The sequence below is a fragment of the Lycium barbarum genome, chromosome 10 (genome assembly GCF_019175385.1).
Source record: "Lycium barbarum isolate Lr01 chromosome 10, ASM1917538v2, whole genome shotgun sequence".
In the NCBI taxonomy this organism is placed as follows: domain Eukaryota; kingdom Viridiplantae; phylum Streptophyta; class Magnoliopsida; order Solanales; family Solanaceae; genus Lycium; species Lycium barbarum.
Genome location: NC_083346.1, coordinates 124,855,379 through 124,883,261, shown reverse-complemented (window position 1 = coordinate 124,883,261; position 27,883 = coordinate 124,855,379). Strand labels below are relative to the sequence as shown.

The following is a 27,883-nucleotide window of genomic DNA, read 5'->3' as shown; positions in this document are numbered from 1 at the left end:
AGGTTGTATGACAAAGACTTGAGAATTTATTCCTCTAAATCAAGTTAATTTCATAAGTTCTTACTCGAAGAAAATGTACTAATTTCAATGTTTAAACAATTTTATTTTTTCTATAGCTTCCTAACATACAAAAAATCAACAAATTATGTTGACTAGATAAATTTTATTAATTGGTTACAGTTAATATATAAGTACCTAATTTCTTCAATTTTCTATATATTCAAGCCAGACGAGTGTTCTTTATATTATTTTTAAAATATCAAAAGTCCCTAATACATTTTCTAATAAATATTATTTACATTAATTAATATTATTTATGAATAATATTTAAATAATAATTAAAGATGAAAGGAACTACATATATAAGACCAAAAGTCTTCAATAAATATTATTTCTTTTAGTTTTACAATAATTAATATTATTGATGAATAATATTTAAATTACAATGAAAGGTGCGAGGAGTCACACAAGTGATAAGACCAAAGGTCTTAAACAAACATTAGTAATTTTATGATAATTAATGAAGTTTTTTTTTTAAAATGGTAATATATAGTACATCTACGTATTATGAAGAGGACTGCACCTCGAATACTCTACAAGCTACAAATTTTGTGATGTTTTAATTCAGATTTGTTTCTCTATTTTAATTTTTCATATGTATTTGGGTATACAATTGTGCTTAGATTGTCGTGGTATCCATATCTTACATTACATATTTGTTTATTTATGTCATCCATTACAAATGTTATTTTAGTTATATGATCATGTTGACTAAAGATTAATGAGAAAAATAACACATAAGATTAGTAAGGTAATAGATTTTTGTAGTCAATTTCTTTTGCTACATTATAACTAGTCATAAAAGATCATCATATCATGTAGCATGTTAATAGTAATTTAACGTAATAGAAATAACTCTCATACTAAAAGAAAAAGAAATCATAATTAGCCCCATGATAAGTCATGTCTTCTTTTTTCATGCATTTTAATCGATTAGCTAATCATCTAAAATTTTATTGCACAATTACTAAAATTGTATGTGCGTGCACATATATAGGAGGTAATGCTAGCAGTAGTGGATAATCCATCAAATGCAGTTGAGTGGGCACTAGCGGAAATGCTGAATCAACCAAAAACTCTTGAAAAAGCTAAATAAGAACTCGACACCATTGTTGGAAGGGACAACTTGGTCCAAGAATCTCATTTCCCAAAGTTGAACTATGTCAAGACATGTCTAAAGGAGGCATTTCGGCTCCATCCAGTTGCACTCTTCAACATTCCTCATGTCGCTATTTCAGACACTATTGTTGACAACTACTTTATTCCTAAAGGTAGTCATGTGTTAATAAGTCGTTTAGGCCTTGGTCGAAATCCTAGAATTTGGCCCGAAGATCCTCTTATGTTTAAACTCGAACGACACCTCATTCTCAAGAACAATACCTACGATGAAGTGATTTTTCAAGATCCAACTTTAAGAATGTTCGCGTTTAGTGCGGGAAGAAGAGGATGCCCAGGAGTTTTACTAGGTTCTGATATCACAACCATGATGTTTGCTAGGTTGCTTCAAGGATTCAATTGGAGTTTGCCGCCCAATCATGTGCAACGAATTGACCTGATTGAGTCCCCCAATAATATGTATCTCGCTCAACCTCTTATGGCTCTGGCTGAACCAAGATTGATTGAAAATATGTACCCATTGGTATGAGGTGTTGTTTTAAACCAGTCGAGTTTTATCCAAATAAGTTGGTCAAGAACAAAAATTATGTAATGATGTTATACTTTCTACTACCTATTGATTTTCCAATTATATATTCGGATTTTGATTAATTAAGGGATAATGGTTTCTAGACAGAGTCTTGATCATTGTTTAGTTTTCCGGAACAATTAGCTTGACATGTGTATTCGAACAGCTCCAATTCAATTCAAGGACAAATTTATCGAGTATTATTCAATATCATTTTTTTCTTTATTATTCTTGTCAAGATTTCAGTAAGTAAAGAAAATCGACATTATTAAATAATAATAAAATAATAACACTGGGTGGGGGGAGGAGAAAAATGTACATAGAAAGATCAGCGAATAGGAATAGGGATATTTAGGTAAATTGGAGGCCTAAGTGTTATTCTTCTTCGGCGAGGCGAGGCGAGGCTAGGGTTTTAACATCATTTCCCTCTTCTAAAGGTTAGATCTGTCGAATTGCTGGTTCAGATTCATTCAGCATTTTTTCAAATTCGTTTCCGCTTGCTTAACTCAATTTCTCTCCTTGTTTACTTTTAATTATTATTCATCTCGAAATCAATATACTATACTATGCTGCAAAAGTGTATTTTGCTTTTGTTTGATTACTGGAATTTTACATGGAATATTGCTCAAAAAGAGTTTTGAATTGTCTACCCCAGAAAGACAGAAAATTCCCCTTTTTTTCTTGTTGATATTCCTTTATTGTTGCCTGATCTTTTTTCAGCCCTTTTCGTGTGCAAGGAAATGCTTCATGCCTTGGATACACGTCATCTACACTAAATTACACTCGTCGGTTATCTAGTCATGTGGACAAATGTCTTCAAGATCGTACGTTTCTATCACTCATTACACTTGCCTTTGCCTGTCATATTAGAATTTCTAAATTCAAAGTTTTTATTGTTGGTTGATTTGTCATTCTACTTGCTAAATTTTACAAGTTTGAAAAAATTGTGTAACCCATTTTTATGGATTTCAGATAGTTAAATTAACATGCCTACTAGAGTATATCCTAACAAATATGTGGCTGCATCTTTTTCATGCCATTTGTACTGATTGGAGTTATTGTGCTCTACCTGAAGTTGTGATGCTTATTATGATTGCATATTTCCCCCTAAACTCATCTATCATTTTGCAGGGTGGCTTACATCAAATATCTTGGTTTCAGTTTCTTCCTCACGAAGCCGATGTTAACTCTCTAGTGGACAAGAGGTCTGATATTTGAGCAGTTTAAAGTCTATCTCCGTTGAAGCAACAACCTGTAGATCATAATTAATTGTGTGTTTTTCCGTCTCTTTAAAGTGTGAAGCTGGATAAGAAAGAAGCTGCCACATGGCTCGTACTCTCGTCGCATCTACAACTGCAGAAGGAAGGGTTTCTCAGCACATGGACCAATTCCTTTGTTGGACCTTGGGACCCATCTCAGGGTCTTTACAACCCTGGTATACATGGTCAGCAAAGTAAATTGTAAATCCCTTTCTTAGTTTTCTAACTTCTGCTTGCTTTTAGTTTTCAGATGAGAAGATCAAGCTCTGGCTTTTTTTCCCTGGGAAGCATTCATCCGTTGTTGAAAAGGCACACTCAGCTGTGTCCAAATTAAGAGGTATGTTGAAGGTTCTAAAGAGGGTGAGGTAGACCTAAAATTATGTAAAGAAAGTGCCTACAATCTCTGGGAATCAACGCGGGCTTGGCCAAGAGTAGAAAGCAAAGGATCCATGTAGGCAAAGAATATAATTATTGTTGTTACACTTGTGACTTGACTTAGGTCATGCCAGGACAAGTGTAAAATTTGGTAGGAATTGCACCGGGTATCCGCTTTGAGCACCCCTATTTAAAGTCTTGCCAGTTTTTCTAAAAGCATCTAAACTTTAGCCCAAAAGAGAAAAATTCTGACAAACTACTGCTGCTGCTTCTTTATTATAACGGGTTGTGTTAGAGAGTGTCTCAAGGGTCAAACATCAAGACAATCAGCTGTGATAGTCCTACTACAACAAGGCTATCTGCTGTGAGTCTAAAACTTGGGAATTCAAGATGAACCCGAATACAATTTCTCATCTTTTTTCTATTATGTAGTCGACTGAATTTAAACAACTCAAACTCTCCTCTAATATTAGGTTTTCTTTGTGTTAAGGATCTTTTACTTCATCTTTTTGGCATAACTCTCCTCTAATTAATGGTTTGTTTGTGGTAAGGATCTTTCACTTCATCGTTTTTGCGTAACTCTCCTCTAATTAGTGGTTTATGTTACAGTTTTGGCATCTGGTCTCTGGGTGGCTCCTGGAGATTCAGAAGAGGTTGCTGCTGCGCTATCTCAGGCCTTAAGGAATTGCATGGAAAGGTAATGATTATTATTTCACGTTCTTAGAGTTATCCGTGATCTATTGATTATTTACCTGTAAATATGCTACTTGATATGACAGAACGCTCAGAGGACTTTCATATGTTAGATATGGAGATGTATTTACAAAATACCGTCCATTTTCTCAGAATGAAGAGTTATTCAGGTATGTTATTTTTACCTACATTATTTGTTGTCCTAAGTGGTTGAAATGATTTTACGATGACTTTACAACTTTCTTTTTAACTGTACTATCTTCCTTATGTTGCCATGAAATTTCCGTCCTTGACTTAAAGTTGTTATGAGCATAAGGTGACTGTGCGCTGATTCTGGTCTAGTCTATTGTTTAAATTTTTTAGTTAGAACTTCAACCGATGCAGTCATTCTGGTTTATGTACAATTACAAGTCTGAGAAACTGCAATTCTTTGTCTGTCTTTTCTGGGTGTGGCACTTGTAGCAGCTATATCTCTTTTCTTTGCCTACTACTTTTTCATAGCTTCGCAGTACCTGGAATTCTTTTTTTGGCTTGGGTACTTATCATAGTCTAAGTGTTATTTGTGGTATTACTGGTGTCCTCAGTGTAAGCTTGTTGCTGAAGGTATTCTTCTGGCTTTCCAAAAGGAAGATTGTATCTTGTGTTGAATAAGCCAGGGGTCCAGTTTTATTATGATTAGCTCCTATGTATGTCTGATATTTAATTGGTTCTTTTCTTGAAGAAAGGGACAGCCAGTGGTTGAGTTCATATTTGCTGCTACGGAAGAGGCTATCTTTGTCCATGTTATTATATCTGCAAAGTAAGTTTGATTAGCCCTTGATTACATTCTAAATTTGAGGGAGGAGGCTGAAATCTGCCCTTCTGCTTGACAATCTGTTATTGGCCCCTGTAATAAGTTTTTTCTTCATACTTTTCTCTAGGCATATACGAGCACTTTCAAGTGGTGACATTGATAAAATATCAGAGAATACATCTAATGTCTCCGGTGAGGGGCTTCCAGGTTGGTTTCTTTGCAGAACTGAATGCAACAATTAAAGGCTTGGATGTTGGATGTACATTTAGATACTGAATTTTGTTAATCACCCAATAGGTTCTTCCAGAACCTGTGCTAATGGAATCTAAGAGGAGCTGAAGAAACACATTGATCCTAGAGATTGATTCTTGTAGTTCTAAAAACTAGGAAATTGGGCATAAACCCAGTGGCAAAACATGCACATTATTATTGCAACCCATTACGTGATCTTATATAAAAATCAGTTTTAACGCCTTCAGCATTTTGGAGAGTGACACATTCTTGACTATTTAATTTGTTATTTGTGATTACTTTAATTTGCAAAGTCTGCATTTTGGGATTGGAGTAATGCCTTGTTTTCTCTTGGTTTTTAGTCATTTGTAGACTCGACAGTAATGACATCCTGATATCCGAAGGCTCTACAAATTTCTAAAAATTGATTCATGACGCGCAAAAAGGAGTGGGGTGGGGTTGTGACTTTTCTCTACTGTGAAGGTTGTGGCACAGATCGTTTAGACTTTTATGATCAAATCTTCAGTTTTGCTATATGGGATGTACTTTTCTGGCGGTGGCACAGCTTTTATGGCTTATGAAAAGTGGTAGAAACCTTTCAAGATAGATATCATCTATATGCCAGATTGTCAATTGCTTAAAATGATATAACAACAACAACAAGAAGCCCAGTGGAATCCCACCATGTGGGGGTCTGGGGAGGGTAGAGTGTACGCAAACCTAACCCCCACCTTGAAAGCTAGGGCGGCTGTTTCCGAAAGACCCTCGGTTCAAGAGAGGAAAAACAAGACAAAAGGTCAGATAGGGCCAAGCATATCAAAAACAATATGAAAACAAGGAATAACAAAAGCGAGAAAGTCATGGTAGAACAGTCCGGAAAGAAAGGAGCATTAACTACTATAGATAAATAAGACAATCAAAGTACAAAGGCCCAACAAATATAAGCAGAAATCAAATGGCAATAAACGAATGAGCAAAACTACAACTACTATGGTGAAAGGGTAAGCAACCTAGCCTTCGATCCTAATCTGAGTCCTCCACAACCTCCTATCTAAGGTCATGTCCTCGGTAAGCTGAAATTGTGCCATATCCTGTCTAATCACCTCTCCCTAATACTTCTTCGGCCTCCCTTTACCTCTCCTGAAACCGTCCATAGCCAACCTCCGCACTGGAGCATCTGTGCCTCTCCTCTTCACATGCCCAAACCATCTTAGCCTCGCTTCTCGCATCTTGTCCTCCACCGATGCCACTCCCACCTTATCCCGGATATCTTTATTCCTAATCATGTTAAAATGATATAACATGATTTATTTATAAATTCAGTCCTCTCAAGAATTGTTTTTTTTTGTTTGTTTGTTTGTTTGTTTTGATCAAGAATGTTTGTTAACCCTCCTGAAATTGTTGAGCTGTTCTTGGCAACACGGTCAGCAACATGTTCCTTATTAGCACATAAAAAAGATGGGTTAAAGAAAATCCACATTGTTAATTAGTTTACTTATTGTTTAACTAACTCAACCAAAAGTATGAGCTTACTCATGCATCAAATTTCAACTTAGTTTCAACCAATTAAAAGCCTTTTGGCACGCATTGCTATGCTTCTGAATGGTTTGGTATTAAGTTTTAATACGCAATAGTCATGGTATGCTGGTATTTTCATTTATCCCGTTTTTCCCTTTTCCAGTTATTGTCTCACCTCATGGAATGCGTGGGAGGCTTACTGGATGTTGCCCAGCTGATCTTGTGAAGCAAGTGTATCTTAGGTCAAATTTGCCCCTCTAGTTCCTTCTTTTTTGGCTTGTTCTTAACCCATCCTTCTCTCTCACTCTTGTTTGTGAACAAAATTCTTTCAAAGTGATAGAGGTCATGTCTTAATGTGGTTGCCTTACTTTGATTCATGTTTGACTTGCCAAGCAGTTCTGGCAAGCTTAGTGCTTCAAACGGCGTTGTTGGGCTACCATGCAATGCTTCTCAATCTGGTTATCAGCTTAAGGGCCAGAATTGCTATGTTGAAGTTAGCCTTGGTTGCACTGCACCGGAAAACAACAATATACAAGAAAGTTCAAATGTACAGAATAATTCATCCAGGCCTACCATAACTGAAGCCTCTGCAATGGCCAATGTTGTTCAGGGTAAAATACCAGATAACTGTGGAAAAATGCTTATTTACCCCCCCGAGGCTGTTCTTGTCCCAGTGATGCAAACAGCATGTGCGAGATCATCTCTAAAAAGGTAAATCTGATAAATTCTGCTAAGTTTTTTTCTCTCCTTTTTCTTATTTCCAATTTCAAAAAAAAAAAACAAAAAACAAAAAAAACCAAAGAGATTACACTTACTAAAAAAGATCACAGTAAACTTGTTCTCCTCTCGATCTTGTTGAATGTCCGTCAATGGAGTGCTGGAAGATAAGTCACAAATCTGCTATCTTCCCCATCAATGACAGGAAAAGTACAATAATTAATCTTTGATCTTTTCACTATAATGGCCAGATAACCATTCCATCCCTTCATGGTTATAGAAATAGTGTGGTCTTCAGTCGTTTGAGGTTTCTGTAATAGGCTTCGTCTTTTATATCTTTTTTTGAGAGTCAGTTCGAGTGGCTGATGGATTATGGTTAATAAGTTCTTTGAGGGAAGTCTTTGTCTGAGGCTTCCACTATGTTAGGATATAGTGAAGCCCAAGTTTCTATACTGACATCTCTTCCGTGGATCTAATTGGTAAATACTGGGATTGGAATTATTGCTCAAACTGAAACTTGGCTGATTATTTTTAGTGTTTGTTTTGTTTAGTTTCTTTGCCCTTGATCCCTTACGGAGGATTAAGCTAACAAATTAATATATACTTGCTTAACATCCATGCATGTCAATATTTACTCAAAAGTGCATATTAGTGTTTGTGTTGACTAGGGTGCTTTTCTTGTTCAAACTTGCTTGAGAAGTAATATCCATTCCTTTTTCTAAGAGTTCTGGAAAAATAAATATCTTTATGTTTTATTCACAGATTCTGGCTGCAGAACTGGATTGGGCCCTCATTGTCCTTTACATCCTCCTTTATGCATTGGTACTCTCAGCTTATTCTTACTGGCAGTTCATTCCGTATCTTTCTTTTTTGGTTAAACTTGCATCTCATACGTCTAATCCACAATATTGCAGTTTTGATTTTCATAGTGATGCCAAAGTCAATTCGTTGGATGGTTCTTGGCTTGATGCAAACGTCATACGCTCTAATCGGCGTTATAACAGTAGTAGTAATAGCAATAGTAGTAGTGTTAGCAGCATAAGTACTTCTTCTAGTGATAGCGATTACAAGACCTCAGGAACTGGTGATCTTGAAGCAGACGCTGATTCTTTGATGTGTAGACAGTCTGGATTATCCTCTTTGGATCGGTCTCAAAATGACAATCTTAAGATGGTATGCTTCCTATATAAATTTTGAGTTCTCTCTATAATTTGTATCTGTATGGTATGGACTGTATGCATTATCTTATATTTGAATGCGTAGTCCTTGATCGATCTTAACCTTGTTTAACTTGCAATGACTTGCTATATCCTCATTTTAAAACATTTTCAAAGAGGTATGTATGTAAGTCTTGTCTATCATTTAAGAGTCCATCATATAGGCTTTGCTTTCTCAGATGATAGCGTGTAAAGAGGGACCTAGATCTCTAGCTAATTGTAGCAAGTAAATTAAGAACTTCTGGTTAGCTTTCTTCTATTTTCACTTTTATTTTATTTAGTATGATGATGATATGAAATGAGCTTAAATGAAGAGGTGGGGATTCATATAGCCGACTCCAACTTGTTGGGGACTGAGTTATAGTTGTTGATATGGTTAACTTCCTTTTGATTTCCCATGCTGTTGAAACTGGACTTGACTATAAAGTACAAATAATAGAGTTTGAATCCAGTAAGTTTGGCTCAGACCCTATATATGTGTTAGAAAATCCATAAAGTACAAATAATAGAGTTCGAATCCATTAAATCAAATGGGCCATGGTAGAACCCCGAACATGAACCCATAATGTTCATATCTGGGTCTGCCTCTTATAATTTTTGGCATGATTTTTTTGAAAGGAAAAAGGAAAGTTTAAAATAGGAAGCTATTTTCTTTAAGTTTCCTACTTGCAGGTTAAAGGAAAGTCTCTTGCAGGAAAGTTTTGCATTGCTTAGTGCTTCTTTTCTTGCATGCGGTTATCCATAATGATAGCATGTGCTAAGTGTTCTTCTGTTCTTTTCCACTCGATTCTTATTGTGTGTGTTTTTGTTTAAAGGAATTGGCGAATATGACATTTCCAGTTTCTTTGCAGGGCTTTAAGAGGTCGAGAACTGGGATTTCAGAGTCATTTAGTCAGGGAGGAGCAGTGATAAATTCATCAACAAGTGACTATGCCTCAATGGAAGTAAATAATTCTGCAATTACTGGAGGAAATGATCAGAGTGGGCTTGAGTGGGGTTGGGATGATGATGATAGAGTAGGCATGGATATTCAGGCACTTCTGTCAGAGTTTGGAGATTTTGGTGACTTCTTTGAGAATGATGCTTTGCCATTTGGAGAGGTAGTTATATTATCCATAGATGACAAATTGCGGTCACATTATCTCCATCATCATATATGTTAAAGTATTGTTAAGACCCTGATTATTCCTCGACTTTGAAACAAGTTAAATATCAAAATCTGAGAATTATCGGAGTTTAATGTAATGCAATTGATTGACTTATTTTTGTGAAACTGTCAACCTTCTTGTATCAGATGGAAGGCTGTGCTAATCTATGAAACTGTGCAAACCAAAACACTTTTCTCAGGTTTATGAATGATCCAGTAATTTCATCGCAAAAAACTCAGCTAATTGATTCCTCAGTTGATATTCAAATACAAGACTATGAATTAAATGGTAGAAATAAAACACAGTGGATCCCCAGAAGGATAACATGGTCAGGATAGTCAGAAGGGTTGTCTTATTTAAAAAAAAAATTCTAGTGGAAGGTCAATCAAACCTACCTCACGTAGAGAGCTCATTTATTTGCATCCTGAGGGAAAGTGGTTTCTCATTTTCTCCAATTGTGGGGTTTTTTTTTTTTTTTTGGGGGGGGGGGGGGTATCCATCTTGGATCTGATAAAACAGACTATGAGTCTGATGATTGTACGCAATTGTATCTGGCTACCGTAGTAGCACAGTTTCGTTTTGACCAGGAATTGCTTCTCTTATTTTTCCTTCGTCTGATATAATGTCCATAAGATTAATCACATACCTTATTTCTTGCAATCAGTTACTTTGTCTTTGGTCCTGAACTAAATACATCAGTTAATCTCAAGTGTACGGGCTGCACACAGGGTGTTAATCTTGTTCAAGAACTATCCAAATATGATTCATGTTGTTTTTGTTTTCGTTGAGTAGTAGTTATGCCCCCATGGGAGATAGTAATTCTACATACGACTTGTATACAGTTTTGAAAATGTAGAACTGCATCAAATTATTTGAACGCACTGCTGTTTGTGTGTAACTTATTAATTGGAGGTACGGAAGTTTACTCAATGCATTTAAGAGATGAATGGGCTGTTTTACTGGATGATATGGAACTATGAATAAATTGCTTTTAAGAGGACACCAGTGGTGGCTAATAGATGCCTGCATCTTGCAAGATGAATACGGGTTACCTCGTTGCAGTAGATATTCTTCTTCTTTTGCTTTCCTCATCAGGAAATAAGCTAATTTCACCTTTTATTCTTGAAGCCTCCAGGAACTGCAGAGTCTCAGGCTCTTATGTTTCCTGCAGCAGATAGTGTGGATGTTGGTAGCAGCCCTGGTCCTTCGATGATGGATGTGCAAGATCAGATGCTTTTACCAGTAGGTTTTCCATCGTTTGATAGCTTTAATCAACCACCACCGCCAGCAATTCTGGATGATTCGCTGAGCAAACATCAAGAAGTTATAAAAAGCGCCACAGTTGCTAATCAAGTAAACAGTGCTTCCGCATCTATTGCTGGTGAATTCGATCACTTAATTAAAGCTGAAGCTCTGATATCATTCGCTCCAGAGTATGGAGCAGTTGAAACCCCTAGAGGTGAGAACACCCATTCGATTTTCAGGAATCCCTATGTTCCGAAGTCCCGGGAAGTGGAGACTGCAAATTCAAGCTCAAATAGCTATGTCTATTCAGCAACCCCACCTTTGTCGCCTTGCTTTGATGCATCTGAGGAGAAGTCTGGTGTGACTGTAAACCTCAAAACAGGCACTGGAAGGCATGATACAAGCTCCATTCTTCAATCAAAGAAATATTACACTCATGTTGAAAGTGGAAAAGAGAAAAATGATGATAAGTTGTCTGGCTCTGTACATAGTGGCGCTACACATGAGGCTCAAGTAGGACAATCTCCGTTTTCTGGTTTTAATTCGACCAATTCTGTTAAATGTATCCACAATAAAACCGAGAAAGCCAATGAAGGGCTACTAAAATCAGGCAGCTCTGGTCAATCAATGAAAACTGTGCTAGCGACAGAAGTTGAATGCCTTATGTGCCAAGCATTTATGTGTAAGATACGGCATACTCTATTATCTTCAAGCAGCTACCTTCCTGTTGGCATGAGCAGGATGTCAGGGTGTACCGTTATAAATCAGTCACAAGGTGAAGCAGTGGTTACAATGGACAATATGTCAAGCAAATCTGAGATGAGGAAGAAAGAATTAATACCAGTTAGGATAGCGGGTGATATTGATGGAGGATTACTGGATGGAACCCTTAATGCACCAGTTGCCGCCACTAATTCACCAGTTGGCGTTTGGCGCTCTGTTGGAGTTTCCAAGGGAATGAAGCAACCATCAGCTGGTTTAGAATCTTGTCACTCAATTCAGCATAATTCTTTCATTGAGGAAAGTATGCTAGCTTATGGGCTACGTCAACCGCTTCAAGAACTTCTTGATGGGATGGCTTTACTTGTGCAGCAAGCTACATCTCTTGTTGATGTTGCACTAGATGCCGATAGCAATGATGGTTCTTATGGTTGGCTCGCACTGCAGGAGCAGTGGAGGCGTGGCTTTTCATGTCGACCATCCATGGTTCATGCAGGTTGTGGGGGAGTATTGGCTTCCTGTCATTCGCTGGATGTTGCTGGTGTGGAGCTTATTGATCCACTTTCAGCTGATGTAAGCTTTTGTTTTTAAGTAGAGAGCTTTTTGTATGAGTTTCAGAGTTGATAGAACATAGCCTTCCTCAAAAAAGAACATAGCCCTCCTCTCCCCTTTCAGCTGAGGCACCTCTGGCGTACTCTTAGCCTGCTTTGTGTACTATCCTAGGCTACAGTGGCTTGTTTATGCTGGTGGTGTGAAGTCTCGTAAAAATGCAACAATACCACAGATGACCTGTTACTCATCATTGTGATACTGTGGATAGATTGGGGAGTGCTCTCTGATAATCTTTAGGAAAATAATAGTTAAATGAGATTTTCATAAACATCCATGAGTGTAGCTGCATGGAGATGAATCACTTGCAGTCTGCTATCTGTGTATTGTCACCTCAGTGCTCTCCTCTTGATGAGGGTGATTGTTTTTGATTAAAGATATATGGTGTAAAATTTGTAAAGATATATAGTGCAGAATTTGTTTTTTTCTTTAATAGTTTTATCTCCCCAATGTATACTTTTCCTTTTTATTAAATTTAGGCGTCACATTTGTTACCATCTGAGTCAAAGGGCAGTTATTTCTCAGTTGTGTTTTTGTCATGTGACTGCCCTTATTGTAGCTTCCATGGGTAAACACCTGAAACACCTCAGGGGTTGGCCTGGTGGCAATTGACTTGAGCCTTGGGGTGCTCCCTTTCAAGGTCTCAAGTTCGAAACCCACTGGGTGCAAACAATTTCTGAGGGCCATCGGACTGGGGAAACCCTGAATTAACCGTGGTGCACTTGCGGGAAACTCCTTGCCGAGGGCCTGTGCACCCACGGGATTAGTCGGGGCTCAAAGAGACTCGGACACCCGTGGCTAATCAAAAAAAAAAAAAACACCTGAAACAATTTTGTCGTTTGAATGGGTAGAAGATGCATATTAACATGTTGCTAAGTCTTGCACATTTATCTTCGGGTTGCTCTCTGCTTTCGCAATTATACTTAATATGGGAACCTCTTCGTTCAGGTTCAGGCATCATTTACCCTCACTCTGCTGCAGAATGATATAAAAACAGCTCTGAAATCTGCTTTCGGTACTATGGAAGGTCCTTTATCTGTTGTTGATTGGTGCAAAGGTCGCAGTCAATCAAATGATGGGGGAATATCTGGTGATGGTTTTTCTGCAGAGTCCACTGCAAGTGCAAGTGAGTGTCGAGATTCTTCAAGTACCATATCATTGTCTGTTGGAGAACCTATAAGTCCATCTCAGTCCTCCGCTGGTGGATCATCTAGTTTGAGGGGTATGAATTATCATGGTCATACTGTCATTATCCTACCACGGGTGTATTTGATAAATTTCTTTTCTCTTCTCAGATGGAATTAGGGTAGATGAGGCAAGTGAGCGCAGATTAAGCCAAGACACTTGTCTATCAGAGTCAGAGCAGCTACCAGGCTCAAGGCTTAGGCCAACATTGGCTGCAGTACCGTATCCTGCTATACTTGTTGGGTAGGTTTTTTATTCTCAAGTTGGTTGATCCTTGTCAGTTCCTCTTTTTGAATTAGTGAGCATTAGAGGTTGCCTTTACCCCATATATCTTAAGATGGGAAATTTCTTTATTTTTCATTTGCTGGTCTATTTAACCCTGCTTTGCTATTCACAATTATAAGAAAGGCATCCCTTTTTCGTTGTGAGATAACTTTTTATGCTGTGATTTTTAAAATTGACTTCCGTGGAATGATTGCTTATTTATCAACCACATACCTTGTTGTGCTGCAACTTATGAAAGGACTTTAATACAAATTTCCATATGTCCTTTGGGATTGCTTTTCCCAGAATGAATATTATACTTTGTGCCTTAGAAGTTTCTTAATTAACACCTTCCAGTTCTGTAGTTTTCTCTTATCTGCCTTATGATATAAATTCATAAATCACTGTTTGTTATTTGCCTTTTAATATCAAATGGGCTCAGAACAACAGATGGAACCCCTTGGTATTTGTCTCAAGCATTTGTAATCATCAATTTGAGTGTTTACAAAATGCAGGGCTTCACTGCCTTGACATGAACTGTTTCCACTTTATTCTCTTTTTTGATTGACATACTAGGTTGATATGAAGTCAGCTTCACAACAAGCAGGCTCAACTTGTTCATCGCATTAATCAACTAATTTGATGGAAACTCCTCACTTCTTTCTTGTATATTTTATTATTACTCCATATTTCGTATTCGCTGTGTGTTTTAGGACTGAGGCATAATTGTTACTGTTGTATTTCGTATTCACAATGGGGGGTGAGTGGCATATAGCTCTACAATTGGCTGAAGCCTTAACATGTGATGGTGCTAGTTGAATTATTAAGTTGCAATTTGTCACGACTTACTAGTTCTAGAACTTTTTCCATTTGGAACTTCAACCTTGATAACTTAATTAAATAAAAGCATGCTGGAGCTACATTTGGTTCTTCTATTCACATTTAAGTGAAAGGGGCTCACTGATCAAAACAATAAGAAGTGTCGAGGATTCGCATGGACATCGTAACGTTGTATTTGTGACCACTCAATGTGCTTGGACTACTTTTTCTGGCCTTAATTTTGCTACTTTAGGGTAGGAAATAAAGTCTTTTGACAATGCAGATACCAAGACGATTGGCTTAAGACATCACCTAGTTCTCTTCAGCTCTGGGAAAAGGCACCTTTTGAGCCTTATGCAATGCCCAAGCATGTAAGTTTAAGATAGATAACACAAGTAGCCGGTTTTAAATATCTTCAGGCTGTTGTTTTGCCTCTCTCCTTAACTGTTTTTTTGCCCTAACCATTTTTCCCCAACATTTTTCAGATGACATATCATGTTGTCTGCCCAGACATCAATGCTCTAACAACAGCTGCAACTGATTTTTTCCAACAGCTTGGAACTGGTTAGTATTCTTAAGTGTCATGACTAATCTGCAGATAGTATATTGGTTCTGTCTATGTTACAGAAAATAATACAATAGCTGCTTTGGTTTTAAGAAGATAAGGATTCAGGTATTTTGTAAATCCGCATTAATTTTACAATTTCGCTGGTTCATTTTTAATGTTGCTCCTGCATCTTTAAACTGAATCAGCATGTCTCTTCCATTCTGAAGATGTGGATAAGTGACTAATCTGAAATCATAAATTTTTTTAATGCACGAAAAGATGAAATCAAAATTAGAAAGATTATGTTAGTAATTAGAAAAAGATTAAATTATGGCTTGCTTCTCCTATACTCCTGCTTCGTAACTGTCCTTGACTTGGATATTTGTAATGTGAATATGATCACCTCTATGTTTGGGGCATGAAATCTTGTTAGATGATGTTTTTCGAGTGATTTATCTATTGTCCAATAAACTGCCAGTTCCGTTTTTTTTTCCCTCTCTTTCTGATTGATTATGCTTTTATCTTTTAGTTTATGAGACATGCAAACTTGGAACTCATTCACCTCAATGTATGGGAAATGAGATGGAGATAGATTCCGGCAAGATTGCATCTTCTGGTTTTGTTCTGATTGATTGCCCTCAGTCAATGAAGATAGACAGCAGTGGTGCATCTATGCTGGGATCAATCAGTGATTATTTCCTATCCCTTTCCAATGGATGGGATTTAGAAAGCTATTTGAAGTCTCTCTCAAAAGTTCTCAGAAATTTAAAGCTTACATCATGCATGACCATGAATCCGAAAGAAGGAAGTACTGGTCCATGTACAGTAAGTTGTGACTCTCTTTGTTTGTCTTTTTTATTCCTCTTCTACTTTGTCCTCTCTATAACGCTTTTGTTTTCTTTTTTTTCCATTTTTTTTCTCTATTGCACTATAACTGGAAGATGCATCATTAAAGTGAATTTCGTTGAGTCCATTATGGATTGGTGGAGATAATGTACCCTGTTGATTTATTTTAGATGTTAGGACAGTCCACCCTATAATGACATTTTTATATACTTAACCTTCTTTGGCAAAGCAAAAGGGGAAGAATATATTGAGAAAAGAGTCATCCCATGTTAATTCATTGGTACATGTACTTCATAAGTAATTTTTTCCTGGATAAGAGAACGCGAAAGGAAAACTGGAAAGTACTGTCAAAGTAGAACTTTTCCCACTGCCTCTGGTGCCTTCACTACATAGTGTTTGTTTTACTATGATTGGGCTTACCAACAGTGTTTATGATGCTAAACCTTGGGTTGGGGAACTGTCAAGTTGATAGTGAAAGAATGACTTGCACAATGATCTGTTTTCTGGTCTGCTATGATATAGTTACCCCAATGTGTATTTTCTTTCCTGCTGGTCGAGTAGTTCTCAGTTGCTTGAGGCCAGTTAAATGGTCACTAGTTGGATGAGCGAATAGAATAAAGACATTTATAAATGTTTCGTCTTAGACAGGGATCAATATTTTATAGGAAAATACATCTGTTAAAAGGGATTAGTCTACTTTAAAAGTGATAAAAATCTAAAGTAGAGCAATATTTTATACTAAAATACATCTGTTAAAAGGGATTAGTCAACTTTAAAAGTGATAAAAATCTATAGTAGAGCAGCCGAAGAAGTGATTGGATTCACTAGACATGCCCATAGCTCAGAAGTTTTCTCTATACAAAGAATTTATTCTGACCAGTTCAAAGTTTGAGATGCTTAAGTAGGACGGGAGAGTTTTACTTGGAAAACTGAGAAAGGTAACTTTGGCTAATGCTAAATGGCTCATATACTCCTGGACTCCTGGTTGCATTTCTGAAACAATAATTACGGATGGTTTTCTTTTTTCTTAGTTGAGGATATCTACTTATTTCATTATTTTTGTCTTTGAAATCCCCTGATATCCTTACTATAACCCTGTCAACTTTTATGCGGAATCAGTGCAACATTGCCTTGAATGAGAATTTGACATTCTGTTCTGTTGGATCCAAATGGGTGGAAAGAGATAATGAGAATTCATATAGCCGACCTAAGTAGTTTGGGATTGAGTGGGTAGGTGCTCTTGTGTTATTTTGCTACTCTCCAATTGTTGCAGATTTCCATAGTCATAAAACCTTAGAATATCCGATTGTAAAAAGAAAATTAATTCTCAAAAAAAAAAAAGAAAAGAAAACTTAGAATATCTGATTTAAGCAAGAGTATTTATATGGATATGGTATTTCAGAGAAGCTGATATCTTATTGTATACTTGAATGTCAAATCAGGTGATATACGTGGTTTGCCCTTTCCCTGAGCCTCTTGCAGTTTTACAGACAGTGATCGAATCTTCTATTGCTGTTGGATCAGTGGTTCTTTCTTCAGACAAAGAGAGGCGATCTACGCTGCACAATCAAGTCGGGAAGGCCTTAAGTTACTCAGCAGCTGTGGATGAGGCACTCTCAAATGTTTTAACACTTTCTGGGTTTTGTATCCCTAAGTTGGTATTGCAGATTGTCACGGTTGATGCAGTTTTTAGGGTTACAAGCCCTGCTCTGAGTGAGCTTGTCATACTGAAGGAAATTGCTTTCACAGTTTATAACAAAGCCCGCAGAATATCTCGAGGGTCCTCCAGTGACATGGTTCAGTCGTCATCCATGTCTGGTAGATCTCATCCTGGCCTGATGCAAATGAATTCCCCAGTTCCAGGGATGTGGAAGGACTGTCCTCGAAGCATAGGAACCTCCCTTCAGAGAGAGGCTGACCTTGATGCAAGCCTAAGGCCTGGTAGTTGGGACAACTGGCAAACATCTAGAGGGGGAGGTCTCGGATGTGAGCCAAACAGAATTGGGGATTTTTCTTGTCAAGATGAAACTCGTTATTTGTTTGAGCCCCTTTACATTCTTGCTGAACCAGGTTCGTTGGATCGTGGGCTTTCATTCCCGATGTCGGGTAATCCAATGGCTGAATCTTCAAAGCTTTTATTGGATGATGGTACAAGTGGAAGTTTTATGCAGAGTTCAGCTTCTTCAGGTGGTGGAGACACTGGACTAAACACTCAGTCTGAAACATCTGAACCAGATGGCTTTGGATCTGCACATCAGAAATCACTTCCAAGCTTGCATTGTTGTTATGGATGGACTGAGGATTGGCGCTGGCTGGTGTGTATATGGACAGATTCCAGGGGAGAACTGCTTGATAATCATATATATCCATTTGGCGGAATAAGTAGTAGGCAGGATACGAAAGGTCTGCAATCTTTGTTTGTGCAAATTTTGCAACAAGGATGCCAGATACTTCAGGCATGTCCTCCTGAGGCTGCCATTGCCAAGCCTAGGGATTTTGTCATTGCTCGTATTGGATGCTTCCTTGAGCTTGAATGCCAGGGTAAACATTTGTTATTGATATCTTGTGCTTATTGTTTACTTCTGTTACATCTTGATCCTCAATGGTGTTAAATTTTGATGAAACTGACTTGCTGGCTCTGTACCTTTAATTGCAACAGATTCTCAGCTGATCTCGTTGTTATTCTTTTTGGTTTGTCTGTGTGCCACAAACAATTTAATTCTAATGTATCTGTGTGGGATAAGATTATATGACACTTTGAACGTCTTGATATATTGCAGCATTTATTGGTTTTATTTGGCGGGACTAGAATGAAGTTTCTGCTTGAGTTATCATTCATCTGTAATGTTGCTGAAGTTGCTGATCTTATTAATGCAATTTTCTGGATGCAGAATGGCAGAAAGCCCTGTATTCAGTTGGGGGATCTGAGGTGAAGAAATGGTCTCTGCAGCTAAGGCGATCTGTGCCTGATGGAATGACTACTGCAAGTAGTAATGGTACATCCTTGCAGCAACAGGAAATAGGTCTGATTCAAGAAAGAGCACTTCCTTCCTCCCCTAGTCCATTGTACAGTACTCACTCAAAGGCTTCCTCTTTTATGAAAGGTGGCTTAGGTCAACCATCCACAAGGAAGCAGTTAATTGGTGGACAGGGTATAGCGGACAACTCCAGGGGCTTACTCCAATGGGTGCAAAGCATTAGTTTTGTCTCTCTTTCTATTGATCATTCCTTACAGCTTATGTTCCAAGCGGATTCAATGAGTCATGGTAGGATTCCTCTTTTCCCTCTTGTTTTTTGGGTTTTCAGATTCCCTGTTCTCTGATTGAGTTGACTCTCCTTTGGCTTTCTTTTGGACCACATGGACTGTAAAGGAGATGCTATTTCTAAATACTTGACCAATCAGAAATTAAGAGGCTGTTTGGATTGCCTTTTTTTAAGTAGCTTAAAAGCTAAAAGCCAGGAGTTGGGGTTACCCAACTTTTAGCTTATTTTTGTTACTTTTTTGGCCTAAAAGGAAGTGCTTAAAAACACTTTTTACATTTCCCAAACACCACAAAAGAGTTTAAAAGCTATTTTGGTCAAAAAGCACTTAAAAAGGCAATCCAAACACCCTCTAAATGCATTAGGCCACTTGTAAGCATAAAGTTCTTCTAAGATTAAGATACACTCCGGAGGAATTGCTTCTCTAGCTGGAGCTGTTGAAACTATATTTTGAGAAAGTCAAGGGAGGAATTGCCTAGTTTTAAGGAACTGTGGTTGGGGTACGGGTTACCAAGGGAGTAAAGCGCTTCTGTGTTGGTTTCTTTGGGGGTGATGTCAGGGTTTTTAATATGAAAACATATCCTATGAAAAATATTCTCTATGGATCCTGTCATCAGTTCACATTTTTATCTCTGGTTATTTCTGTTTCATACTTGTCTATGGTCGTATATGATTATGTAAATTTTGCAGGGACAAGTCAAAGTAGTGGCATTATGAGCCAGCCAGGTTATCTTGAAGGTTATACTCCAGTTAAGTCCCTTGGTTCTACGTCCACCTCCTACATTCTAATCCCGTCACCCAGTATGAGATTCCTACCTCCTGTCAGTCTTCAGCTTCCCACTTGCCTGACTGCTGAATCACCACCACTTGCCCATCTTCTCCACAGCAAGGGATGTGCCATTCCCCTTTCAACAGGTTTTGTCGTTTCAAAAGCAGTACCTACTATGAGGAGAGATGCAAGGAGCATCTCAAAAGAAGAATGGCCCTCAGTTCTTTCTGTCAGCCTCGTTGATTACTATGGTGGCAGTAACATCATCCAAGAAAAGTTTTTGAAGGGTGTCAGTAAGGTTGGGGGAAGGGGTACAGGCTCGGAAACAAGAGACGTTGAAATAGCGACTCACTTGATTCTCGAGAACATAGCTGCAGAGCTCCATGCTTTATCATGGATGACTGTAAGTCCGGCATACTTGGAGAGACGATCTGCTTTGCCTTTTCATTGTGAGATGGTATTAAGGCTTCGAAGGCTGCTTCACTTTGCCGATAAGGAAGTTTCTCGGCAACCTGAGAAAAGCCAAGTTTAGGATATGTGAAAATTGCAGCATACGCACAAAACTTGTTCAAGCCGTCCATCTTGTGAGCTTGGATCTTTGTTTCACTGTAGAAACGACTGTAAACACGAAATACATATACTAGTTTGCTGTTAGAAGACATTCTTTTTGAGAAGTGTAACCTTAGGAAAAATTAGTAGTTGTAGGATAGTAGAAGATTGTTAATTTGTACATAATGTTGTGTAAACTATCACGGGGATCCAAAGAGAGTTGAGTACACAATTCTTTTGCCCTTGTTTAAAAATTATTTTGAAGTGATTGAGATCTCATTATCTTTACAACATTCTAAGGCAGTTGATGACAGGATGTTTTTACTAGATAGCAGACTTTGACTGTTTATTGATTCTTTTTTCTTCGTTAATAGCAGTGTTAGTGAACGAGAAATGTGATCTGAAGCTAGTATTGGTGCTTTATTCAAATTCAGACATTTCATTGGCATAAGCTAATTGTTAAGTTATTTGTTTGGAGAAATTGTCATGCGTCCTCTGTATTGTAAGTCCTTAAAAATGGCAATAGCCTTCTCTTTTCTCTCGTCTTGTTTTTCAAGTTTTGTTGCCAAATATGAACAAAGGAAGGCAGGCAAGAAGACTACCTATTCCATACAAATGCGTTGTATGGGAAGATATCTGCTACTCCTTCCCTTTCACTTTATTTGGCATTAATTTTTTATTATTCTATTGTAAAAAGAATGGTACATTTCTATATATTATGATTTACGTATTTTAATAGCCATTCACGTGCTTTTTCATATTGTAGATCACAACTTTTAAAAGTTGTATAACCACAAATATTTAAGATCGCAAGTCTGAAATGTTTTCATTCTTTGTTAACTTTTTTGTCAAGGCAAATTACGACAAACAAAGTGAATACAGCAGGAGTAATATGTTTCGTTTATCTAAAAAGATCATTTTTTACCTGAGGTTATTTGGGTCATTTTAGCTGTTTTAATTCATTCATGTACTAACCCGACATTTTTACTCCTGTTATCCCCATAAAAAATACATCAATTATGCAGGTATCAATAAGGTAACCAACAACAACATTACTAATGCTAGATTTTATCAAAGGAAATTATAGTGCCCTTATACATACAAACAAACAAGCCCCCACTTATCAATAAGCTTATATTTTTTATTTCGGTTTAGCACTTGTTGTCCATATCAATATTGAGTTTTTGATTAAATTTGAATTCGCGCAGAGGAGAAAAAAAAGGGACTTTAGTATAAAGCTTGAACCCGAGACCTTTTAATTATAATTTCCAATGTTTCAAATCTTGAGATGCTGAAACTATTCCTAGCTCCACTAAAGCTCAGGCGTTTCTGCAACTCAGCTAGTATTAAGCTTCAAACTAAACTTCACTTGATCAATCAACCCATAAAGCATTATTCTTTACTTCCCAGAATAGATTACACATGTAACCAACACGTTTCCAGGTCAAACAGGATTATTTCCAAGCTAAGTAAAGAGGGTCAGGTTGAAAAAGCAAGGAAGCTGTTTGACAAAATGCCTGAACCAGATGTGGTATCATGGACAGCGATGATTTCGGGTTATGTAAGATGTGGGAACATTGATAAAGCAAGGGAATTGTTTGACAGGGCCGATGCAAAGAGAGATGTTGTTACTTGGACAGCTATGCTTGCTGCTTATGCGAAGACGAATCGAATTCTTGAGGCTGAGATGCTTTTCAATGAAATGCCTGAGAAGAATGTTGTTTCTTGGAACAGTATGATTGATGGGTATGCAAGAAATGGTAGAATCGATGAGGGTTTGGAATTGTTTAGGAAAATGGGAGAGAAAAATGTGGTTTCTTGGAACATGGTTATAGCAGGATTGACTCGGAACGGGCGAATCAACGAGGCAAGAGAGTTTTTTTATCACATGCCTGAGAAGAATGTGGTGTCTTTTACTACAATGATAGTAGGGTTGTCGAGAAATGGGAAAGTCGATGAGGCTAGACTACTTTTTGATAGGATTCCTGAGCGGAGTGTGGTTTCTTGGAATGCAATGATTACTGGGTATACACAAAACTCAAGACTTGAAGAAGCGTTTGAATTGTTTGAGATAATGCCAGAAAAGACCGTGTCTTCATGGAATACAATGATCATGGGCTTCATAAAAAATGGGGATTTAAGCAGAGCTAGATTATTGTTTGATAAAATGAGGCAGAGAGATGTCATTTCTTGGTCAACGATGATTAGTGGCTATGTGTTAGAGGGGAGAAGTGAAGAAGCGCTGAGAAATTTCTGCGATATGCAAATGGATGGTTGGGTGACACCAAACGAAGGGACTTTTGTGAGTGTTTTGGGTGCTTGCAGTGACTTAGCCGGTCTTAGTGAAGGAATGCAAATTCACCAAGTAATTAACAAAATAATTTATCAGGAGAATGAAGTGGTTATATCAGCACTTATAAATATGTATTCAAAATGTGGAGATGTAGCAACTGCAAGGAAAATATTTGATGATGGCTTGAGAGGCCAGAAAGATTTGATCTCTTGGAACGTTATGATTGCAGCTTACGCTCACCATGGGTGTGGAAGAGAGGCAATCAATCTCCTCAAAGAAATGCTGCAAATGGGATTTAAACCAAATGATGTGACTTATGTCGGATTGCTTGCTGCCTGCAGCCACTCGGGCTTGGTGGAGGAAGGGTTAAAGTACTTTGATGAGCTTTCTAGAGATGATTCGATAAAATTGAGAGAAGACCATTATACATGCCTTGTAGATCTATGCGGTCGAGCAGGGAGACTCAAAGAGGCATTGGAAGTTATCGCACGACTTCCAAGAACAGAATCAGCATTCATTTGGGGTGCTCTTCTTTCGGGTTGTAATCTTCATGGTGATTCAGAAACAGGAAAGTTGGCTGCAATTAAACTGTTAGGGGTCGAAGCAAAAAGTTCGGGGACCTATTTGTCGTTATCGAAATTGTTTGCTTCGAAAGGAAAGTGGAAAGAAGCTGCAACAGTGAGGACACAAATGAAGGACAGAGGATTGAAGAAGCAACCAGGCTGTAGCTGGATTGAAGTTGGGAACAGAGTTAATGTATTTTTAGTTGGTGATACATCTCATTATGAAACTGAGGTTATTCGCTCAGTACTTGGAATCCTTCATATGAAAATGAAAAGGAGGGGTTGTGCACCAATAGATGATTTTGCAATGGAAGAAGAATGTCCTATCATCTACTAAGTTTTTGTTTCCTCCTCTTCTTTCACTGTTCAAGTTTTGAATATCACTACTAGTATTTTTCTCCTAAGACAAGACTGTTTTTTACAAATGTTTTTTTAGTTATATGATTCCCTATATTGTAATGGTAGGTACACTGGTACCCCATTTTTGGTTCATACAGGGCACAAAGAGGGACGTGTTGGGCATTGCTCATTGTAAGAAAGCAGTGATGACTTTTTGTAAGTGATCAATAACACAAGAAATTTGTAGATAAAACAAAGAAGATTTTTGTAGAGTCAATTTCCTCTATTTGTTTTTTTATTTCCTTCTATTCAAATTTTAAGGATGTATAGGAGATCATTTACTTGTTATTTGTTAAGACAACTAGAAAACTGTGACTAACAATATTAATGAAACAAATCAAATAAGGAGAAGGAGAAACGTGTATAACATCCTTGAAAGAGACCTGACTGATCAAGTGTCACAACTTTGTAAAAGTTTGTTTGCTGACTGGTTTTTATATTTGCTGCCACTTGTTGGTCTTTGTTTTGGCAATATAATGTGTATCTTTGTTGGGTTTTTTAACAAAGAAACATAGGAAATAACAGAGAAAAAAATATTGAGAGAAAAATATACTGCAATGCAATTAAAGCGAATTATATTATATAGCTATGTTTAGCTTTGCATTTATAGGAAAAAACAATAAAAAGATAATCATAAACTAGCCTAGAATATCTCTGCAGAGTATATCTTTAACTAATCTAGCCTAGAATATCTCTGCAGAATGTATTTCTAACTAATTAATTACTAACAGTAAAACAAAGTTATTCAAAAGTAGTAAAACAAAGTTACTGCAGTCCAAAAGCAAATATTCTGACACTCTTCCTTGGTTTTGGAACTGCAAACTCTAGACTTGGCTGAAATTGACTTCGTGAACAAATCTGCCAATTCATCTTTGGTCTTGCAGTTTTCTGGCATGTGTTCATCTTCTGTTGGATTAAATGAGAAGTTTTTAGTCCTTATTTTAACTCATAAAATCTCCTGCTTAGTGGCATCAAAGGTTCGACAGTACTCGTCATCGAATCACAATTTAAATCCTTTTTCCACTAGCTGGTCAACACTTAATAGATTTTGATCAATATCAGGCACGTGAAGAACATCTGAAATTATTTTTGTACCTGAACAAGTTTTGATTGCAATAGTCCTTTTTCCTATTGCAGGAACATAGTCACCATTCCCGATTCTGACTTTCTTGTTTTCCATTGACATAAATTCTTTAAAAATATTTCTGTCATATGTCATGTGATTTGTACAACCATTGTCAATCATCTAAAAATCAAATTTCTTGGTTGAAAAATATGTTGCCACAAACAAGTGGTCTTCTTCTTCTTCTTCATTGGCAACTTGTGCATCTGCTTCATAATTTGGAGATTTGTTTTTACAAATCACTGCTTCATGATCAAGTTGGTTGCAGATCTTGCACTGTGCATTTGGCCTCTTTCAACATTTAAATGGAGGATGACCTTTTTTGCCACAATGCTAGCAAGGTGGATAATTTTTCTTTGAATTATCATCCTTGCTTTGAGTCTTGTGGTTGGCTATCAAGGCTCCTTCAGCCATACCATCTTGCCTCATGAGCCTCCTTTGCACTTGTGCCTGCAATGTATTTAGCAATTCTGCCAAAGTAATCTTGGATAGATCTTTTATATTTTCAAAGGTACATAAGGATATTTCGTATCTTTCAGGCACCGTAACAAGAATTTTTTCAATGATTCTTGAATCCTTAAACTTAGTGCCAAACAACCTTACCTTGTTAACAATGCCCAGAAGCTAGTCGGAGTACTCTTTGACGGTCTCAGATTTCTTCATCTTTTGCAATTCGAATTCCCTTAGTAAATTCAAAACCTGCATGCCTCGTATTCTTTCATGTCATGTGTATTCTTCCTTCTGATAATTCCAAATTTCTTTTGCTGTTTTGAGAGCCATAACTCTCGTGAAAATTGTTGCAGACACACCAGCAAACAAAGTTGCTTTCGCCTTTTGATTTTCTGATTTTCTTTTCCTTTTGGCTTTTGATCCGGGCCACGGTGGGACTATTTGGGAGCGAAAGAACATCTTAATCCTCTTCCACGGCCTCCCAAAGATCTAAAGCCTCAAGATAAGTCTCCATTCTTACTACCCATAGATGATAATTTTCACCATCAAAGACAGGAGGAGCTATTTGAGAAAAGCTATTTTCAGAATCAATCTCACTCACAGGTCCCCCAAGAAAATGGCTCTGATACCAATTGTTGTTTTTTAACAAAAAAACGTAGGAAATAATATAGAAAAAAATACTGAGAGAGAAATATACTGCAATACAATCAAAGGGAATTATATTATTTAGTTATGTTTAGCTCTGCATTTATAGGAAAAAAATAATCATAAACTAGCCTAGAATATCTCTGCAGAATATATATTTCTAACTAACTAATTACTAACAGTAAAATAAAATTATTCAAAAGCAGTAAAACAAAATTACTGCAGTTCAAAAGCAAATATTATAACATGTCTTCCCATTGAAGAGACGACAAATTAAGAATTAATTAATGATGATGGAGACACTTTGCTTGCTTAAGATTTTGTCAGTATACTACAAACTGATTCAGCAGTTTTTACTCTTCATATTAACTCAATTATATAGTGAGAATCTTTCAATTTTATAATCAACCTCCCCTCATGCATTTAATCAATATAGAATATAATATTGCACGGGCAAAGGCCAAATATGACCATGAAGCACACTAGGGCTGCTAATTGAAAAAAATAAGGTTTGCTCTTATCCACTTGAATATGGATTTTTTTTTCTCTCTTTAACATATATGAGTTTATGTTCCCAGTGACTTTATGTTCCCAGTACGGACACAAAAAGAAACAGAAAATAAGTTGGATTTCACAATAGGGCGCTTTATTTGATCCATTCTTGAAATGGTAAAACACACTTAAAAATCAAGCATCTTTAAACCATTCCGCAGTGTTACCAAGTTGTCATACAAAGTCTTTTTAAAATCCAAGTTGTAGAAGTCATTACACAAATTTATATTTAAAATACCATTAAAAATAGTACTAATAGTGTTAGTTGCCTCTTGCCACAGCCCACATGAAGTTATCATAATTATTGGAGATACACATTTAAATATTGATCAAGCTTGTCTATAAATTTGGATATTTGCTAGTTTTATGAAGTAAACAAGAAAAGAAAATCATATTGAGAGATGGCAGCAAACTCAACTCCAGTTCCTCTCCTTACTCCTTACAAAATGGGGAGTTTTGAGCTCTCTCATAGGTACTGTGAAAATATTCATCTATTTACATGCATTTACTTCTTAGTCTAGTCTGGTGTGTTTGATACGACGAAAATCATTTTTCATGAAAAAGTTATTTTCGTGTGTTTGGTTACGAAAAAATGATTTGCAAGGAAAAGACCAGAAAATGCTTTTCTTTTTGTGTGTTTGAGTTGTTGAAGAATATTGTATATTTGCATTATGCAGAGTAGTGATGCCACCAATGACAAGGAACAGATCATACCATAATACTCCACAGCCGCATGCTATTGAATATTATGCTCAAAGAGCCACTAAAGGGGGATTTCTCATTTCTGAATCAACTAGTGCTTCTGACATCTCCAATGGGTAGAAGACTTCAATTTTTCCTGTGTATGTTTTTCTGTTTATTAAAAACTTCAAATCTTGGGATTGATATTTTGATTGTTGTTGTACTTGAAGGTCCCCAAATATGCCTGGAATTTGGATAGAAGATCAAAAGGAAGCTTGGAAGCCCATTGTTGACTCTGTTCATGGCAAAGGGGGTGTCTTTTTTTGCCTCAACAATTTCCTTATAGCTTGGAATGCAGGGCGACTATCCAACTCGAGCCTCAACAATTTCCTTATAGCTTGGAATGCAGGTAATAAATTCATAAAATGAACTTGGACTTCATATATTGCTTGCTAGATTCTCATGTTTACACGGTATTAGACAATGCTTATTATCTCTCGAGCTAGCATTTGCGTTTGCGCTAGGCACAAACTCAAAGTTTTAGACATTTCTGATAATAAGTTACCTAATGTTGGACTTTATCACGCTCTTGAGCCTTAATCGTGGCGAGAAAGGGTGGGAAGACGTGCTAGAATGCAACATTAGTTGAGGGTATGGTGGTGAACCCG

The 27,883-nt window shown here is 37.2% G+C and overlaps 3 protein-coding genes and 1 pseudogene across 5 annotated transcripts in view; all 4 read left to right on the top strand.

Annotated features, from left to right (window-relative positions):
- Positions 1-966: 966 nt before the first annotated feature.
- On the top strand, positions 967-1,827 carry LOC132616137 (tryptophan N-monooxygenase 1-like; annotated as a pseudogene).
- Positions 1,828-2,033: 206 nt separating this feature from the next.
- On the top strand, positions 2,034-20,836 carry LOC132616135 (mediator of RNA polymerase II transcription subunit 13). Of its 3 annotated transcripts, XM_060330731.1 has the most exons (24): positions 2,034-2,181; positions 2,465-2,568; positions 2,876-2,949; positions 3,040-3,179; positions 3,254-3,340; positions 3,988-4,075; positions 4,158-4,241; positions 4,793-4,870; positions 4,992-5,071; positions 6,777-6,855; positions 7,010-7,324; positions 8,093-8,152; positions 8,245-8,503; positions 9,399-9,647; positions 10,824-12,233; positions 13,218-13,491; positions 13,565-13,697; positions 14,821-14,908; positions 15,023-15,101; positions 15,614-15,909; positions 17,373-18,471; positions 18,822-18,953; positions 19,035-19,196; positions 19,882-20,836. In XM_060330731.1, the coding sequence occupies exons 2-24, from the start codon at positions 2,545-2,547 to the stop codon at positions 20,490-20,492; spliced, it is 5,901 nt and encodes a 1,966-aa protein (XP_060186714.1). In that variant the 5' UTR covers positions 2,034-2,181; positions 2,465-2,544; the 3' UTR covers positions 20,493-20,836. The 3 variants fall into 3 exon arrangements, with proteins under 3 accessions (XP_060186714.1, XP_060186715.1, XP_060186713.1); XM_060330732.1 differs by having other exon boundaries at positions 13,218-13,395; positions 18,822-19,196; XM_060330730.1 differs by having other exon boundaries at positions 18,822-19,196.
- A 628-nt stretch (positions 20,837-21,464) lies between these two features.
- LOC132615465 (pentatricopeptide repeat-containing protein At2g35030, mitochondrial-like) lies at positions 21,465-23,964 on the top strand. Its single transcript, XM_060330071.1, has one exon. The coding sequence runs from the start codon at positions 21,798-21,800 to the stop codon at positions 23,700-23,702; it is 1,905 nt and encodes a 634-aa protein (XP_060186054.1). The 5' UTR covers positions 21,465-21,797; the 3' UTR covers positions 23,703-23,964.
- A 2,971-nt stretch (positions 23,965-26,935) lies between these two features.
- Positions 26,936-27,883, top strand: part of LOC132615463 (12-oxophytodienoate reductase-like protein) — a 2,559-nt gene continuing 1,611 nt past the window's right edge. The window contains exons 1-3 of the mRNA XM_060330070.1: positions 26,936-27,006; positions 27,212-27,352; positions 27,446-27,622. Coding sequence (XP_060186053.1) covers positions 26,936-27,006; positions 27,212-27,352; positions 27,446-27,622 — 389 coding nt within the window. The remainder of the gene's footprint in view (positions 27,007-27,211; positions 27,353-27,445; positions 27,623-27,883) is intronic.